Source organism: Protopterus annectens, chromosome 9.part0 (genome assembly GCF_019279795.1).
Source record: "Protopterus annectens isolate FY-2018-M chromosome 9.part0, PAN1.0, whole genome shotgun sequence".
Classification (NCBI taxonomy): domain Eukaryota; kingdom Metazoa; phylum Chordata; order Ceratodontiformes; family Protopteridae; genus Protopterus; species Protopterus annectens.
This window is the reverse complement of record NC_056743.1, coordinates 1,030,433,991-1,030,453,923: the sequence shown is the minus strand read 5'-3', so window position 1 is coordinate 1,030,453,923 and position 19,933 is coordinate 1,030,433,991. Positions and strand designations below refer to the sequence as shown.

General features: G+C 37.3%; 1 protein-coding gene across 1 annotated transcript in view; it reads left to right on the top strand.

The window, feature by feature from the left end:
• FAIM2 (Fas apoptotic inhibitory molecule 2) overlaps positions 1-19,933 on the top strand; it is a 257,188-nt gene that overhangs the window by 170,632 nt on the left and 66,623 nt on the right. Inside the window, exons 8-9 of the mRNA XM_044083822.1 lie at positions 4,659-4,696; positions 9,115-9,202. Of these exons, the coding sequence (XP_043939757.1) occupies positions 4,659-4,696; positions 9,115-9,202 (126 nt within the window). The remainder of the gene's footprint in view (positions 1-4,658; positions 4,697-9,114; positions 9,203-19,933) is intronic.

Sequence of the window (19,933 nt, the reverse complement as noted above, 5' to 3'; positions counted from 1 at the left end):
GCAGAAGAAACAGTAGACCTGTCTTGTTTGCTTGAGAATTGCAGCTAAATAGACACCTACTTCCTTCCATGCTTTCTCTCTAGGAATCTCTGGCTGTTTTAACCTCCTCCCCTACCTTGGCCTCCTTCAACCATTTTGGCAGCTCATACCGCCTATGCACCACAGTCTCCATAAAAATTGACTTCTGATATCTATATTATGTCCCTTTGATCTGCCGGTCATGTTCCTTATTATTTATATCCTGTCCTTCCATTCTGGTCTGATTCACTTAAATCTTTCTTTCAGTTTAGCCCTTTGTGAGGCACATACCACGTGCCATGTCTGTCCTATTTTCCACTCCTTTCCACTAGAAGGCAGTATAGCTCCATTAACTTCTTTACATGTTACACCCTCTATTCTCATTATCATAGCTGGCCTCCTATGTACTCTTTTCAGCATCAATACTTCCCTTTCTTTATAAATTCTCCAGAATTGCACATGGTACTGCAGCTTTAGCAGTATTATCACCTTTCCTAGATTTCTGTGTGCGTATGTGTGTATGTGTGGATGTGCGTGTGTGTGCGTGTGTGCGTGTGTGTGTGTGTGTGTGTGTGTGTGTGTGTGTGTGTGTGTGTGTGTGTGTGTGTGTGTGTGTGTGTGTGTGTGTGTATACATTTATATACCCCAGCATATGCTTTGCTTTTACCACTGCCATCTCAGTGTCTCAGTCTGTACAGAGGGGTTAAACTTTCCATAATAATAATAACACTCTGAGTTCTTTTTTGGCTATGTACTTTTTTAATTGATTCCTTTAAGTGCATATCCTGCACCAGGGTTATAATTCCCTGGGTGTACATCCAAATACTTGGAAGGATTGAAGCAAAATTCCATTAACTATACCATGCCTCCACCCATTTCCAGTCACTCTTAGGTTTCCTCCCACCCCTCACATACTGATAACAACCCTACCACCTGTGTGTTTTCAGAAGAAATTCACCTGATTTTCCATGGCCTATATAATGCAAGAAACAAAGACGTTAAGTGAGGCTGGAACCAGGCCTGATCTCTGTGTGACATTGATCTGATTTCTGTGTAACATTACAGGTGCCCTTTCCCTTGACAGCACCCCATTAAATGCCACCTTCTACTGCTTGTCATGTAATCAGTCATTCTCCCACACAGTGTACTACACACATGCATATCCCTTAACTATTTGTTGGCAGTCTGTGGTGGACTAATTGAGTCATATGCTTTTCTGAAGATCATTCAGATCATGTCCATTACCTCCTTAGTGACCTATTCATAGAGCTGGTTCTTATTAGTCTGACATGGTTTATCATCAGTATATAGAACTATGAGGATTCATAATGATGAAGAACTACTGGTAGCAGCATTAGAGTCCCTAAAAATGGAGTTTCTTAACAGAGGGTATAAAGAACCAGATCTCAATGAGTGTATTAAAGAAGCCTTTAAAGAGAGAGAGGGTAACTGTAGACCCTATTATGCAGATAGAGCTATTACCAAAACCGCTGAGGTTAAAGATAGACAAGATGTGATTAGATTTCCTCTAACATATTCTTCAGATGTACAGGGTGTTTGTGATATTATTAAGAGGAATTGGGCTATACTTGGCACCATGGATGAACTAAAAGAGGTTATAGACACAGTTCCACATTTTTCTTTTAATAACAAGTCACTGAAAAGACTCATGCTATAATACCCCTCTCTGTAATAAGGAGAAGCTATCAGATAGGAAAGTAACTTTTCAGTGTAGGAATTGCACAGCATGTAAGTTCATTCATATGGGTTGCAAATATGTACATCCTGATATGAATTTTAAACTGAAGACAAATGTTTATGCTGATTGCAAGATATCTAATATAGTTTACTTTAGTTATTGTATTAAATGTCATGCTTTTTATGTTGGGATGAGCAATATACAGCTAAAAGATAGAATTTTAGAACATCAGTGAGACATCAAAAACAGGAAAGAAACTAATGCCCTGGCTAAGCACGCCATTAATTATGGGATGGATCATTAGTTTAGATTCTTAGTGCTTGAGATCATTTCAGAGAGTTTAAGACAGGGGGACATTAGGAACCGAACTGAATCCACTGAACAGAAGTGGAGTCTATCTTTAAATGCTGATAAAGCACCTGGTTTAAATGAGGTAGTCTCTCTTAAAACTTTTTTGAATGCCAGACCCTTGAAACATTGACACGGGTATATAGGTTTGTGTTTTATGTACTGGCTCTTTAACCATTGTATGCTTAATTGATGTGCTATTTAAATGACTCTGTTGTTCTTTAGTATTCAGTCTGAAGAAGCGGTAGGAATACACCGTGAAAGCACTTACTTTTTTATTTCTTATTTTTATTAATGTTTTATGGATTTTACCTGCAGCTGTGTCAGACTAGTACTTATATTGTCTCTATTTGGTCCCTTTTGAAAGTACCATTCCTTATTCTCTCTTCGACTACTGTGTTTTTTAAGATTTTTATTTGCTAGCATGTTTCGAATGTCTTTAGGATTGTGATGAGAGAAGTCATCACCACTATGTTTGGAGCAGTGATTTATTCCTTAGTTTTGCAAAGTAGCCTCAGATGGTAGCCTGTGTTCGTGGAGTACTTTTCTGGTCTTTATAGCTGCCTTCAGTTTGTCAGTAAGGCAATTTAAATTCTCTTTGAGATGAGCGCTAACCTTACTAGGTAATCTAAGCAGTTTATTCCTTCTGTTGTATAATTTGTTTAATATCCACTGACCATCAAGTGTTTGTTGTTGAATTTGCCCCTGTATTTGATTCCAGTGAGGACTGCTCTGTCAAACCATTTTTGTAAAAGAGCATAAAGATCCTTGGCACAGGTGAATTTGTATCCTGTATCCACTGTGGGGTTATTGTGGGTGAAATTGTAACGGGTTGGTTTATTTGAAGACTCTAAAGAGGGTGGTGCTGGGGAGGATGTTCTCATGGTAAAGTTAAACAGGGGGACATCTGACTTAACTAATGAGGAGCCCACCAGTGGCAGGGAATGTGTCGGGGCCAAGTTGATGGGAAGTAGGTCTAGTATAGTATCACCTTGATGGGGGTTAGGACATTTGATCCAGGGGATTCTCTTTAACCCAATCTAAGAAATGTGGTGCATACCCAAGATTAGACAAGTAGAGGTACCCCATTCTGTGGAGGGGTAGTTGAAGACATTTAAGCTTAAAGAACCATCCCTTATGGAGATAATTTCAAGGAAGGTTAGGAAGTTTTCACGATCCTATGGGGTCATAGAAGGAGACTGGTGATAAATTATAAGTTGAAATTCTGACTTACCAAGTGTAAGCTGAAGTGCAGTGAGCTACTGATTTGGGGGGAGCAGGGCATGGGGTATTACTTTGGAGGGAATAAAATCCTTGATGAACACAGAGACACCTCTGCCATTTGCAGTGGGCTTGAATACTTGATAGTCACAGCACTTCAGTATGAATGGGGTGCTGTTATTACACTTCACCCATGCCTTAGTGACTACTCAAATATAGACTCATTCCAGACAGTTTAAGACTCTTGGCTTTGAAATGGGTCACCTTGATGTTGTCCAGTTTATGATTTGGTTTGTTAGTTAGGCTGGTATGTTTATTAAATGAACTGTGCCTGTAAAAGACATGGGGTCAGCCAAGTATTTGACCAGTATAAGGAAGACCCTTAGAGAGAGGTGAAGGCCATCCTTTACAAACAAGTAGGATTGTTGATCATCATGTTCCAAGGAAATATACACCCCCCTCCCTGAATGACAAATGACACCAGCTACTTAACTAATTGTTGAATGCAATATCTTTTTCTTGTATCGCTATCTAAGCCTCCTAGCACTGCTAAGAGTAGGAAGAAATGTTTGTTTGTCTTTTCGGCTTTTTCCGGTTAGGGGTCGCCATAGTGGAACTCCGGTCCACTAATGATTGGCAGTATATTTTTATGGAGCTGAGTTGCCAGCTCGACGTCCAACCTTCAACGAAGGCACACCCATTCATGAAGCCCCAATAAACTGGCATGTTGTTGGTGAAATGGTGGTGAGGGCTACCAAATGGTTGTTGTTCAGCATGAAAGGAAAACTTAAAATAACAGGCAGAGCTGCTCATATGTTTAGAGAAAATGCAGCTGTTCACTTGGCTGTAAATATGAAATTCAAAATACTGTGTCTGCTTGCAACTGTTACTTTGAAGTCATAATGTTATTTTTGCCTGAAGAAAGATTACAGTGCCAGCAAGCTGTCTCCATTATAAAGAATAGAGAGACTGAATTTTTTGAAAATGCAAAACTTTTGTTTACATTTCAAAGGCAATAGAATTGTTTATACTGGTAAACTTTAGTTTTGTCATGGATATAAACAGCAGCTGTTCTTTCTATTGCTTCGCAAAAAAACGTTTTCAACCAGTTCTTTGAAAAATGTGTTACATTCTTTGAAAAATGTGTTAGACAGGTAAATTATTAAATATTGAAATAATGATGACAACCATCAGTGTTTCATTGTATTATTAATTTTCATATTAGCTATAAGCACCACTGTGTAGTAACTTCTGAAAACAGGAGTGCAGAACCTAGTTCTGATATGAGTTTATATGATTAGTATAAAAGTATATAAATGAATGAATGAATGAATGTGACACTACTGATTAAAATTTGTTATTTGTTTTACAGACTCTGGCATTATCCTACATGACTGGGATGCTGTCAAGGTATCAGAAGCTAACCAAACCCAATATCGATATTTATTAATCTTTTTTTTCTCTTTTTCTTTGTGCTTTCCATTCTCTGTTTGGTCATTTTATTTTCTTGAAAAAGACTTTCAGTACTGCATGCATGCTTGGATTTATCACAAGGTATTGTTATTATTTGCTGGCCAATGAAATTAATGTAGTTCTTTTCAGGCAAATTTTTTTATAAAATAAAAAAGGCACAAAATATAGATCTGTAGTTCAGTAAAAATACTGAAAGCAAATTTATCTTTGTTTTAGCCTATAATCTAGACATATCCATATGTATCTAATGTCTTAAGTTTACAGTAACAGTTGGCAAACTTGCTGAAGTACAGCTCAGAATTTATTTTTACTAAATATTAATTAAAACATGCTGCTATTATCTTTGCTGAGGCAGTATCATAGTACAAATCATAGTATAAATCCTTTTTTACCAGGTCACTATATTTAGAACCTATGAAATCAAAAAAATTGGTTGCCATGGTAAAATCATGTTTAAACATAAAGACATATATACTTGGATAATATCTTGCCTGAAAATAATTTCATGGCCTTTAGTAGGTTTTGTAATAATTTCACAAGCACATAGTTGTTATGCATTATGTCCTGTTTTGGATTTTGCATGTCATATTGACATTAAATGATGATATTACGGCATTCTAATGTCCGGAAACCAACTTGGGGGAAAATAGATTTGTACATATGTGTTTATGTGGACCTGGAGGATGCAGCTGTGAGCATACCCTGGAATGGCATGTGAGAAGTGCAAAAGCAGTACAGGATCGCAGGGCCACTGCTGTGTTCCACATAATCCATGTGTGTTTGTTATGCAAGCATTTTTGACGTTTGCAGTAGATGTTAAGACTCCTGTTTGTGACTTTCATACTCAGGGTATCAAGGTAAAGACAAGGTCAGATGCATATAGAGTGTGGGGACATGTGGGTGGCATCTTTATTCTTTGCAAATAATACCTTGTTGGCCTCAGGTGAGTGCACTCCCTGTTGTATACTTGTGCAATTCAATGATGAGTCTGCAGTAGAAGAGATGAATATCAGCAGCTTCAAATCAGATGTCATAGTTCTAGTGGGTGGGAGAGACTGTGCCTGAAATGTATGAGTTTATGTATTTTAGGATCTTCTTTACAAATAAGGGAAGAGAAAATGTGGAGATTGAGCAGAAGATGGATACAGAAGTTGCAGTACTACAAGCATCATACTAGACTGTGGTTCTGAAATGAGAGCTAAGCTGCTGGACAAATGGCTTAGTTTACTGTGTTCTACATTCTAGCTTTCACAAGCTTTGGGTGGTGACTGTAGGGACGAGATCATGGGTATAAGCAAAGCCAATAATGCAGTTTTACTAGATTTCTGAGTTTACTGTTTATGACAGAGGGAGAAGGTTAGTGGTCCAGGAGGATCTTCATAAGCTCATAGGTAAGAACTAGGTTAGCTGCCCTTTTGGGCCATTTTAAACGTGGCCAATTTCCCTTTTTGTGCCTTGTATGCCAGGCACAGGTCACCTCATAGCAGTTTGTAGGATACTGCATACAGTGACATGGCTTTGCTTTACTCAGTGTAGGATGTGTTGTTTAGGTCTTGTATCCTTTTAGTAAAGTATCTCTGTGGGCATTCCAGTTGTTGCATATGGCTGGACAGATGCATGCTAAAAAGGGTATTATATTCAATGACTGGCCTAATAAGGGAGACAATGACTTCCCTAGATCTAGACAAAATCCTCTTTGTTTATAATCTGTGCAATATATAAGGACTTTCTTACAACAATGGACACATGTTGGTCAAAAGTTAGGTCACAGTGCACATAAGTTCCCAGATCTCAAACAACTGGGTCAACTATTAGGGGTGTATTGACAATATGTGGTAACAACCCTTCTTCTAGTCTGTGGGTTTTAATTTTTTCCTTAAATGGTTTTAGTGTGCTAAAATTGTGAAATCATGACAGGTTTGTCAGAAGTCACATCTCAAGCTTTGCTTTGCTTTTCTTACAAGGTGAATTCCTCGATATCTCTTTATCGACTCATAATAACTTGGTTATGATCAGAGGGTCACTCATAATCCTCTCTATTATTAACTCTAAGGTCACATGTAATATGAAGAAAAGTCTGATATTTTTGTTGTATACCTATATGGTCAGTCTGATGCACTTTGCACTACAGCTTTTTGGTGAATAAACTTCAGAATCACTAAATGCCATTAAGGCAGTTTAATTAATGTTGCAGCAAAACAGCAGCTGCATATACATTTGCATAACTGAAACATCCCATTCCCAGTATTTCAGGTACCATAAACATCAGGACAGTAATCTACAGGTTGACGATAAAACAAAATATCAGTATTAAATATACAGATTATATATAGAAATATACAGGAAATAAAATGAAAGAAATACTATAAACAACAGTTATAGAGGAGGCATACAGAAACCTGAATAATATGACTCAAATTATCTAGGAAGGCAGCAGGAGAATGCCTTTTTTATTGTTATATTAATCCACCTTGTTTTTCAGTTTGCCTTTTATTTCAGATAAATGTAAAATGTCGGTGTTTATCTATGACACTATATAGTGACACTATGTAGCTCTGTACACACGTTTAATAGAAGTTGTGTTTGATGAGTCAATGGAGATTTTTTTTTTGTATAGGCTGCAGATTTTGGTGTGAAAAGCAATAACATTAGAGTAACTCCACTCCTTTTTCAGGTTTTAAGGAGACAGCTAATGTTTGGACATCTAGTGAAGTTGCTTTCCTGTATTTCCTGTGGGAAGTGGACCAGGCATGCACTACTGAGAAGAGTTGCTTCCCAGTGCCTCCTGTGGGAAGTGCAGCAGGCATGCACTACTGGGAAGGGGCCATGGTGTAGACCCTGGGCATTTTAAAGAGAAATACTGATTCTCAGCTTGCCATGGAATGCTTAGGACCTGCAACATGAGACGGGCTGTTGCTATACATATGGCAGTGTGACCTGCCCTGCTCAGATTGCTATTTGCTACCACAGTGACCTTTACCAGAATAAGCAGTTAGGAAAATTGAAAGAATGAATAAATCCATCAATCAGTCAATGAATGTCTTTGACATTAAGTAACGGAACAGAAAAACATGCATGTTCATTATGCACAAGTGTAGCTGTAAGGTATCTGATATAGCATGTGACTTTTTTCTGTCTTTATATTTCACCATTTTCAAATTTTTATAATGCAAATAGAAAAAAGCACTACAATGCTTGTCTTCTGATAATGTCACACTGTGTTGTGTGAGAAGTTTGGAAATACATTTTAGAATAACAACAAATCTAACAAAATTCAGTGAGTAAGAAGCTTCCAAATAAATACTTTTGCTTTGTATGCTTGTGTTGTAGCTTCTGTTGGTTTCTTGCATCTTCCTTTTATGTTTATCAGTCATGCAGTGAATTTTGTTATGTTTGCACACCTTTGTCTTGTCACCAAAGGGAGAGACTTTGCAAATTTCACAAACATGATGCAGGAATTTTTGAACTGTGATGCTCAGCTCATTTTACTCTCAGAATTTATAACATAATACCCATACTGATTTTGTGATAAGTATTATAAATTTAAGATGAAGTGCTTCATGCACTGTTTGGAATATTCTTGGAGAATACTAAATGTTTAGTCAACATAAGCACCTGGACAGCAAATGAAGTATGTCCTGGGTATGAACCAACAGACTTGTGTGATACCCTAGCTGAAGTGCATTAATTTGTTGTCTTGTGTTGAAGTCAATCTCAACCATATTAGTCCTGTATTACTGATTTCAAAAGGTAAACATTGTAGAGAGATGGCACTTTGGGGCCTAGTATATAAGTTACATTACATTTTTCTAGGTGAAATACTGGTACAAAAATAATCTGTCTTATGGTAGTTTGTAGGAAGGAGACATGAAACTTTTCCCTATTCACATATACCCCATACTGTGATCTGACAGACTATGTTACAGTCTACTGGAATTCCCAGCAAACACCTCCATTATTCCAAAACTTGCAGTGGTGATTCCATAACTAACACATCAGTTCTACATAATGTTGATTCGTGCAGGCAAATATTTTCATAGAAGAGAGTATGTGAAGTATATATTCCTACATTATTGTTTTGTGTTTTCCATAGACTTGAAATTTGTTTCAGTACAATCTACATTTCAAGCTGTCTTACTATTATTCTTGGTTCATTGACTCAATTTTATGTTGATTTATCTACAAATAGTTCATTACTATCTTATAAAGCTTTTTATTATGTATACAGTACTTATAGAATAACTCTGAAATGTAAGATATTGCTTTAGTCTATAGAGTAACCATTACAGCTTATTTTAATTTATCAAAATATAATGCAAAATAATGTATTCTCTAAAAGTGGTTTTCTTTTTCAGCTATTTTGAAACAAAATCAGTAGTTCTTTGCCTTGGTATCACAGCTTTGGTGTGCTTGGCCGTCACTTTATTCAGCTTTCAGACAAAGGTAAGACTGCTGAACTGTTGTCAAGTAAGTTATAAAAACATGATAGCTTACTGTAGACTGAGCTGTAATCTGCGTTTATAGATACTTTAAAACAATCTCATTTCAGAGAATAATCTACAGGAACATTTATAGAAAGTTGTGATATTTATCAAGCATCTAGGAACAGTACAAAGTGCTACAGATCAGAGTTAATTTTCTGGAAGATTTCCAATAAGTATTTGTGTCCTAATTTAGTATAGTTTGAAAAGCATTTCAGAGTACATTGGTTAGTGCCAGTGAGTGGCCTGTTCTTTACTGCAAATGTCTGATTGAAAATATATTCCCTGTTTATAACTGGTTTTAGGCATCTTCATTTTCAAATAAGGAACTCTAGTGGTACTTATCCCAAACATACTTAAGCTGTAGAGACTACTGCAGGTACTTTAAAGGAAAACTCTGTCATCTCCTACAGTTTTTAAGTAAATTCTTAGGATGCTTTTCTTCCTGCAATATCATTCCATTACTGTGTAGGTACTAGAAACCTGCTTATACATTATAAAACTTTAATTTCCTTGCCTTGGAATAAAAGGAAGGGAAAGACCACCTACTTTTGTTTTTAAGCGTAACTTCTCACATACTTTGCAGAGGAATTTGTCTCTGTCTGCATAACATACTATAGACACAAAGAAATCTGTAGTTTACCCTGCCAGTTATTGTTGTCACTCTTAGATGAACAATTAATCCTGCTAATGCTAGGTGCACAGCAGCTGCTATAAAAAAAGAAAGAAAGCTGTGGAACTGTTTTCCATTGTTTTTATTGTAGAGAGGAGGATAACTTAACACTCCACCTTCATAGCAAAACAAAGCAATTAGATCAGTCAGGGTTTAAAGGCAGTTGTCACCTCTTCTGATAAATTTACATAAGCTGCGTCACCGTATTGAAATGTTAAGCTTTAAATGTTGGTTATTTATAATAGTTTATATATTAAGATAACTTAAATGTACTATGAAAGAGTTCTGTAACATTTAGAAAAAAGTCAGAAAATATTTTATCTTGTAAAGTATGTACACATTTACCATTTTCAAGCCCCCCCCCCAGGACAGAACTGTTATCTTGTAAAGTATGAACACGTTTACCATTTTCAACCCCCCCCCCCCACGCACAGGACACTAAGGATAATCACAACGCTTTCTTTAGTTATGTTAGGAACCTGGGTGGGAATTCCCAGATATGCTCAGAATTAGTCCAAAATGACAAAAAATACACCGAACCCACAGACATTGCCAACATCCTAGCTGACAGGTTCAGCACAAACTCCCCCCCCCTCCCCACCAAAAGGGCAAATATTTATCCCAGCAGAGTGCTGCCCCCCTGACATCTCAGATGCTCAGGTAAGAGCTGCCCTCTCCAAAGCAAAAAACACAGCATCAATGGGACCAGACGGTGTCCCGGGCTGCGTCCTACATGAACTCCAAGAAGACACAAGGTGCAAGGTTTGATTCTGACCTCATGTTTTCTGTAGGCTTAAAATGGCCCTTCAGAACAGTTTGACTATGATTTATCTATGAGGTAGAGTATTTTATTCAAAATTTGTCATTGTATACTAATAGATTGCAAACTAGAATATTTTCAACACAAAACCACAGTATAGTTCTAAGCTACAAATAATTCTAAAATCAATATACAGCCATATCAAAGTATAAAATGGCAAGAAATTATATTTTTATATCTTTTACTGTGCCATTTTGAAATAACTTTTTGGAGCCCTCTAAATATTTTGATAAAATAAAGCAAATTAACAGAAATGCTTGTGCTAATGCTGCTATGTAGCTGTCTTCAGCTATATAAAACACATTGAATTAAAGAACACTAAGAGCAGAGCAGCACAGTTGCACTACTTTTAATTCTGCAAAACGTAGTATCATTATCTATGTCTAGACAAACTGCACACACCTATACCTACATACACACACACACACACACACACACACACACACACACACACACACACACACACACACACACACACACACACACTAATGTAGGGGGCTGCGCCCCTCCCACATCCCCTGCTAATTATGTATTCTAACTCCAAGACTGCACAGTCCCTGGGGAAAAAGGGTATAGTCCCCTATCTAGGGATTGTTGATCTCTCCACACTTGTCGACCATCTGTTTAGTTGACCAAATTGTATCAGTTAAACAGATGTCAACCAAAGTACCAGTTCACAAACTTTCCAGGACCCATATAAATATATACAGATATGTGTGTGTGTGTGTGTGTGTGTGTGTGTGTGTGTGTGTGTGTGTGTGTGTGTGTGTGTGTGTGTGTGTGTGTGTGTGTGTGTGTATGTATGTATATTCATGTATTGTAACATGTTGGTTATGAAAAATGTGTATGCATCTTTAAATGTATACTTGGAATGTATACTGCAATACAGAGTGTGAATGTTTTCTCATGACAGTTAAATAAATCATGGTGGTAAGTATTCTGGAAGCAAGGAGCCTGGAGGGATAAACTCAGGAAATAAGTTGCTCTCATAGAGAATCACCTGAATCAAGATCTGTATTTGAAGGAAGGCCAGGAATCATGGAGCGGAAGAGCTAACCCATATGATGTAACCTGTAAAGTATACGTTGTGGAAGCAAGTGTGTTTTTAGAGAAGAAAGTTGACCCAGGAGAGGCCTGCACACTTGGAATCTCCTTGTGTTATATGACAGCCTGCATTCTGGTAGGACTATCTGAAAACTGTTTTGAGACATTTATAAAGGTACTGATTGCTTACTTTTGAAACCAAAACCACAAAGCCACGTCGGCCTGTGAATTACTGAATAAATCTGCATTTTTATATGTCTTTTTTGGAACTTAAACTAGTGGAGAATATGAGCAGTTGGGCAGAGATATGTCAATTTTTAGTTTGTTGATAAACCTCTGTTGCTAAATGCAAACCTTATTTGGGGTTACAAATTCTCCAGCATACTGTGAGTGTTGTTTTCCTAATGTGGTTAATTGGTGCCCACAGCAGTATAGGAATTACTGGGGAAAACTGTGTAGTTGCAGGTGGGAAGTGACCAGAGGGAGATAGCGCTGTAACAACAGATGATTAATGCAGTCCACTGTGGCTGTCAAATCCAAGACTGTATTGCCTTTGAAGAAACTAGCCCAAGAAGATGATCTGGAAACTTATTTAGTGAGATTTCGATGCTATGTCAATGCAGAGAACTGAAGTTTAGTAGAATGGACAACAATTCTGTCATCTCAGCTTAGAAAAGAGGCATTGAAAATGTAAGTGGAAATGAATGAAGCTGAATGCATTGTGTAAGATAAACTTTTGAAAGAACTATTATCTAGGGCTGTTATTACTCAGAGGTAGAAGCATTAAAATTTTATAAAAGAATGTTTAATGTAAATAAATAGGCCAGCAATGACGCAAGGCTTACAGCATATTTTAAAGTTCTGGCTTGAATCACATAGCAGAAGCAAAACAAAATGTTGGAAATTTTAGAAGTAAACAGGTGTAAAAGAGATTGCACTATCTGTGTTCATATAATACTAGGCAAAGTGATCCCAATGAATCTGATCAGCTAGTAGCTTTGGTAGAATGCTTAGGTTCATAGGTTGGTACTAGGCTATTGACCCTAGGGCCTATACAAGCCTAGCCATAACAATTCCCTGGCTATTTCTTACCACAGTATTTACATCCCTGGACCCCTGTCTAGCAGGGCGACTGACGTGATCCACGGGGTGATCTTAGTTTATTAGTTTTATTAATTTTATTTTATTAAAATAGTTTTATTTAGCTTATTAGTTACTCATGTATGTCTAGAAATGAACTGCCTTCTAGCAGTTCTAAAACTGCAGTAAGATTGTATGTTGTGCAAAACAAAAATATGGGCAAGTAATACATTAATTTGTTACAAATATGAGGGAAAAGGGATCACATTGCTAAGTTCTGCACCGCTAAAGAAAATGTTATTATGAAAATTGAAACTCATGCATTAAACTAGGCTTTTCCAACATCTAGGTTAACTGAAGTCAGTCTTATATCACTGTGTTAAAATCAAGTTAGTAAAATGTATTGTATTTTTAGAAAGAAGGAAAGAAGGCTGAAGCACTGCTCGATTCTGGAGCATGAGTTCCTTTAGGTTCATAAGGTACCAAAAAAAAAAAAACGGAGTTTGTGTCCTGAGCAACCACAAAGAACCACAGTATCAGACACAAATGAAGGGTGTCAGTGGTGTAGAATTACTACTTTAATATCAAGAACACAATATATTGCGAAAATTGAAGATGCCTTAGGCTTGTTGTTTTCCAGATATGAGTATGTCTCAAAATCAATGGCCCCCTGATCAAATAACTCTAGTAACCAGAACCTCATAACTGTCATCCAGCATAGAAATGATGCTGGTAAATCTCTTTGCCAGCATCATTGCTAAAACCTGAAACAGACTACCAAGCCAAATAACTTCTACTACATCCTTTATTCATTTCAAAAAACTCCTGAAAACCCACTATTTAAGTGACTGGCTATGTTCATGTCACTCATCAGGCTAACCCAAACTAATAGAATGTTTCTGTGTATAGCTAAAGTATAAACAGTTCCCCTGAAAGCTTGTGAACCCGTTGATATTTACTTGACAAAACTTATATCTGTAAAAATAATACAAATGCTGTTTTAAGTTATTATGTACCACAATGATTGTCTACTATAAGAATTGTTAATCTCTAACATTGTGCATGTTTGCTATAAGTATGCCCTATTTTTTTTCTCTTCTCTCATGTACTGTATTGTATTGTGGAGCTTTTCTCCCCGGGCCTCTGCTGAAAATGGACCTGTGTCCAGACGGACTTTTCCCGGTAAACAAATGTAAAATAAATAAATAAAATAAATAAATAAATAAAATCAATTTTCCTGTTGGCTATGTTAATCTCATTGATTGAAACACTACTGTATCTGGTATCATCCTGCAAAATTGACAACATTTTAGCTTCATAAAGAATCTTGTCCATAAGCACAATGCCCCCTCCCTTATCAGGTTCCATAACTTTTATGGAAGGGTTGGCACGTAAATCATTCAATAGTTGATTCTTACCAGGAATTAAATTATATATGATTTGTTAACAGGATAACATTTTCTGATCTCTTTTTCCAAGGCCAACTCAAAATTCTTCAACTGTGGGTATAAAGGAGGGTTGAAAGTGCTGGACTTCTTAGGCGCAGCCGTGTTGACTAAAGGACCCCCTCCCAAACAAGTTCTCTAGATTCAATTTCCTAACCATCATCTTAACATCCAAGATAATCTGACTGAGGTTACTTTTCTTTCTAGTAATGAATTTAAAACCTTTCATAAACAAATTGAAATAATCATGAGTGATTTCCAAGCTACTATAGCTGAAAATGTGAAAATAATTTATTTTGGTCATGTATTAAAGACAGAGAGTCAGAGTCCTCCCTTACTGTCTGACATACCCCCTGTAGCCCCCTCCTTTCTGATGATATGTGTCCCTGTAAAATGGTTGGGTTTGTTTTTGTTTTTGAGTCTCTTGGAACTGTGTGGGGGAGTTAAATCAACAGGGGGATCTGTTTGAAGATGTTCGTTAAGACCATGTCCCCCTTGATAATTGCCAAATTATGCATTGATATCAGAATTGTATTGATGAGACTCATGAATAATACTATTAGTAACCTCCAGAGTGGGAAAAAGTATTGTAAGACTTAGGAGGTGGGTAATGTTTCCCTTCTCGATATTCTCTGATGTACCTATCCAATTTTTTATATTTTCTATTTAAAATGTCATTATATTTGTCATCTATCCGACATCTCAAGTCATAATATTTCATCTTCTATTCAGAATTCCATTCAGCTGAAACACCTGATATCCTTAAAGAGTGATTTGCATATAACCTATGTTGCCTTTAATACAAGAGGTTTAAGGTATCACACAGTGGAAAGTCTAGCTTTTCTAAAATTTTCTTTTTGTGTTTTTTAAACAAGTGTTTTTTCTGTGTGACCTTTTTACTCATTGTTTTAGATTGTAAAGAACTATGGAAAATGAGGGAGAAGGGGAAATCTATAGAAAGTGTATCAAGGTGATATAACCATAAGAATGGTGGTGGTGGGAGGGCAAGCAAGTGAGACTTAGAAAAATATTCAGAATCAAAACCAGGAGAAGGGAGTTGGTGTAAAAACTACAAAAGGAGCCATCATTTGGCTGTGGTTACACAGTAAAAAGTATCCTATCTATTGTCAGAATTATGCTACAGTGATAGAGTAACAGAAACTGAACACTGTACATTAGTATAGGAACTGAAGTTGACCCCATAGAAAATTCTGAAGTAAAGATCAGTACAAAACAGAAGTCGGCAATGGGCTTACAAAAATGGTTAGCACAGAAACTGAGACAAACATAGAAAAAAGAAAGTCACTCAAGGGAGGACATCGAGAACAAAGAAAGTGAGATAAGCAGGAGAATGCAGAGTTCTGTGCCTGCGTCTGCTTTTTTAAAGCAGAGAATATTGTTGAAGGTGGACTGTTAAGGAGCAGGAATTTTACCAAGAAAAAAGTAAAACTGAGGATACATTTATATGAGATGACCTTTGCAGTGAGTCAGCAACTTAAGTGAGGCAAAGAAATGGGTGGGTGGTATACACTCAAACTAAGGTAGGGTAGAGCAACCTAAGAGAAAAGAGAGCACTCAGAAGGCCTGTGCTGATAGCCAAGAAGGTAAAGCAGAAGGTGAATTTTGTTCAGAATTGTAGGCAAAGTCAAAAAAGAACATACAGGGCCAGTAATTTTAGCAGAAGAAACGCTGCCTTCCACCTCATGGAAGGTTACTGAAGAAAATAATAATAATAAGAAAATAATGCTGATATGGTGAACTTACAAGTAGGCCAAATGAATTTAAAAAGCACAATGGAAAGATTTTATTTCAAGTACAGTACAGGAGAATACAAATAAGGTTGTAAGGGAAGGCAGTGAACAGGACATTTCCATTGCTTCTTGCCACTATTTTGAGTTAAAAGGTGAACTCCTCTACAGAATAAGTAATGAAAAGCAAGAAGTTTTGCATTGCTTATTAGTGCCATAAAAATGTGTAAGCCACTAGTAATGAAGATAGCTTACAGTCAAGTCTTAGAAGGATACTTAGGGTCTTGGGCAAAACTTAGACAGGGTATTAGATAGATTTTACTGTCCCACTACAATGAAAGAGATACAGAACTTTTGTTCTTTTCATCCAGAATGTTAAAAAACTGTACCCCATTCTGAATGTAAAAGGTCTTTGATCCTAGTGCCTATCATGTAAGCACCATTTGAATATGTTGCCATTTTGTATAAGGGGAACATTAGTAAAATATAGCAATGGGATGTGATACATACTAGTCATAATGGACTGTGCTGCCAAATTTCCAGAACCAGTGTCTATATATGCAAACTGAGCACAATGGTTATTCCTTAGAAACTAGTAACGTTATCCTCCACAATGGGTATCCCTAAAGAGATACTTACTGACCAAGTCACCCCTTTTTGGTCCAGGTTATTGTATCAGTTAAGCCAGTGTGTTAAAGTCAAATAGCTGGATAATATATCAGGCTGCTTACTGACCAGTCTGAAACAGGACCTGTCAAAGCCCCTACAGAGGCTTTTCAGTATCAGTCTCCAAACAGGCTTTGTGCCAGATGAATGGAGGATGGCAACAGAAATCCCACACCACAAAGTTGAGACATTGATGGACAAGATTAATTATAGACCCATACATTTGACCAGTCTCATCAGTAAGGCTATGGAGATGATCATCATGGAATTAATAAATAAGAACATAGGTAACCTAAAATTCTTGAATCAAACCAGTTTGGCTTTGTCAAGTGTAGATCCTGCCTGCATAACCTGGTGGACTTTTTCAAGAAACTTACTGAAGTAATGAATGAGGGAAAATTAGTACACACTGTATATCTAGACCTTGCAAAGGCATTTGACACCATCCTACATTTGGCATTGTTGATAAATTGTCCCCCCAAAATTTATCCCTACGTATCTCATTGGATAGCAAATTGGATTACAAACAGAATCCAGAAAATTAGGGTAGGTGGCTCTACCTCCTTCTAAAGACCTACCACTAGAGGTTTACCCCATAGTTCAGTCATTGGACCACTCCTCTTTGGCACTTACTTCTTGGAGGTAAAAGCTAATGTAAGGGGGTTTGTGGCTGACCAAGTCTGTGGATAGCTGTAAACTTGGTGCCATCATAAACTCTCCAGAAGACACCAAGATCCATGAAGAGGACATTTCACAAAACAATTGCTGGTGTCATAACCATGACTAAATATCAAAAAATGTATAATAGTCTCCTATGGCAAGAATGGAGTCCCCTGTAGCTATTGTATCAACAATGAGCCCATTGAAATTTGATTCTGTAGTCAGTGATCTGGGAACCTATGTGGACAACAAACTATTCTTTGATCATTCATTATGCAGCTTATTAGTATGAGTATGGTGCCTAGGTCTAAGGATGTGATCATTGCACTGTATTTGTCACTTAATAGACCAGTCGTTAAGTACAACACCCCCTTTGGTATGTACCTATCCAAACACTTACAACTTGAACAAACACACCACTTTCTCTCTAAGAAAATCAAGGACCCATGTCATAAAACTTCAATGGCCATCTCAAAGGTTTGTCATACTTCTCAATATTGCAGAGGCTATTGAGAGCAATTGTTGGCTGGTGTACAAAACCTCAGCAGACCCTATCCTCTCTGATTTGCTACACATCTGAAAGTCCAGTGGTGGAATAATCACTTGATTATTAGAGCTTAATCTCTTCTGCAACATAAATAGAACATGTTGAAGGGATAGATATGTATCACAAAAAATACCACTTCTTTGGAATTGTCTTCACTTCCACTTCAATACTTCCTTTACTTTTTTCAAATGTAATCTGGACAAATGGATGGGAAACTACAAATTCAACCATGGTTTTGTGTTCTTGTCCTTATGGATAGGGTTAACCTAAATTTTTCACCTGGCACTGGTTTATTCATACTTAAATTAAAGGGCTAAAACTTCATGGGAAAGCAGGGCTAGGCTTCTAAAGATCCTTACAGATCAGTAGCCTCATATCTACCTGTAAACCTATGAATTTATGAACAGTCTGCCACCCAAAGACTGACAGATTAGTAGAGAGCTTTAACAAAATACTGAATACATGCTTAAAGACATTACTGATGCAGATGGCAAAAACTGGGACCAGCTGTTACCCTTCTTACTGTCTGCAGTCAGAGAGTTGCCACAAACTTCAACTGGGTTTATTTATCTGGACTTCTGTGCAGCAGTCATCTGATGTGACTGCTTGATAGTGCTAAGGAAGCCTGAAAAGAGGAAGAGACATCATTTAACTGAACGATAAAGCAATATGTTAATTTGCAAGCTACATTAAATTGATAATGCCCATTGTAATGGAGGACATTACAGAAAGTTGTGGAAATGCAGCAACAATTTTATATGAATTCCCAACTTAAGAGAATTTAAACAAAGAGATCAGGTACAAGTGTTAATGCCCTCCATGGAAAATACATTTTTGGCCAAATAGCAAGGACCGTTTGTAGTGATGGAAACATAAATACAGTAAACTATGAGGTTAGACAGCCTGAAAAGAGAAGGATAGTGAGAGAGAAACATTTGCGTTAACGTGGTGAAGCCATGGAAAGAAGCAGGGAATTCTGCATGAAATTTACAAGCTGACGTTTCTACAGGGTTAACAGGGAGCATTTACCTGAACTACAAGTAGCAAAGTCCTTGTCAAAAGTACACAGTAGGAAGTGTGAGAATTTTTAGGAAATAAGGGAGTGTTTTCAGAAATATCGGGGGAAATAAACTAATGGAACATAATTTAGAAACAACCCCTGGAATAAAGGTTGGACTGATACCTTACCGAGTACTAGAAGCACAAAAAAAGTAAGAGTAGAAGTCCAAAAATGTTCAAACTAGGTGTGACAGAAGAGACAAAGAGAGACTGGGGTAGCCCAATAGTACGAGTTCCTTAGCCTTATGGAAGTACCAAATTCTGCAACTACTTTGGGGAAACTGAATGGTATTTCAAACTTCGATAGCTATCCCATGCTGAGAATTGATAAGTTGTTTGAGAACTTAGGAAAGCACAGAGGAAAGATACGTGACAAACTAGTCTTGTGAAGGAACAGTGGCAGATACCACATACCTCTCTTGCCAAAAGCTTTTGTAGTTTGATGGTCTCTTTTAGTACACACTCTTACTATTTGACCTATGTGGATCTCCAGACACGTAGCAGAGGCTGCTGGATAAAATACTGAAGCTACATTGTGATATACTGCTGAATACCTGGATGACAGGGATGACTGCTTCTTCAAAGGTAAGCCCACTGGACACAGCTGCCTTATTTCAGTGGTGACCTGAGAGCACTGTCTAGTTAAGTGGCTTGGGCTTGCTCAGTGTAACACACAGGTAAATACAGGTGGAAGGAATGAACCCTGCACCTTGGCACAGGAAGCAGCTTTTTAAAGGCTCAGAGCTTTAGTCTTCTGAGCTAATTTCAGACTTAACTAATTTTTACTTATGTTAGTAGAGTGCTAAAGAGACTGACAGGTGAAACCACACTCTGCTTTCTTGCTTTTGTGATGAGCTTTAATAATAAAGACGATGAAAATGTTATATTCATGTTGAAAACCATTTTTATTTGATGACCTGTCCAAGTGTGAGTGTGTGTATGTGTGAGATC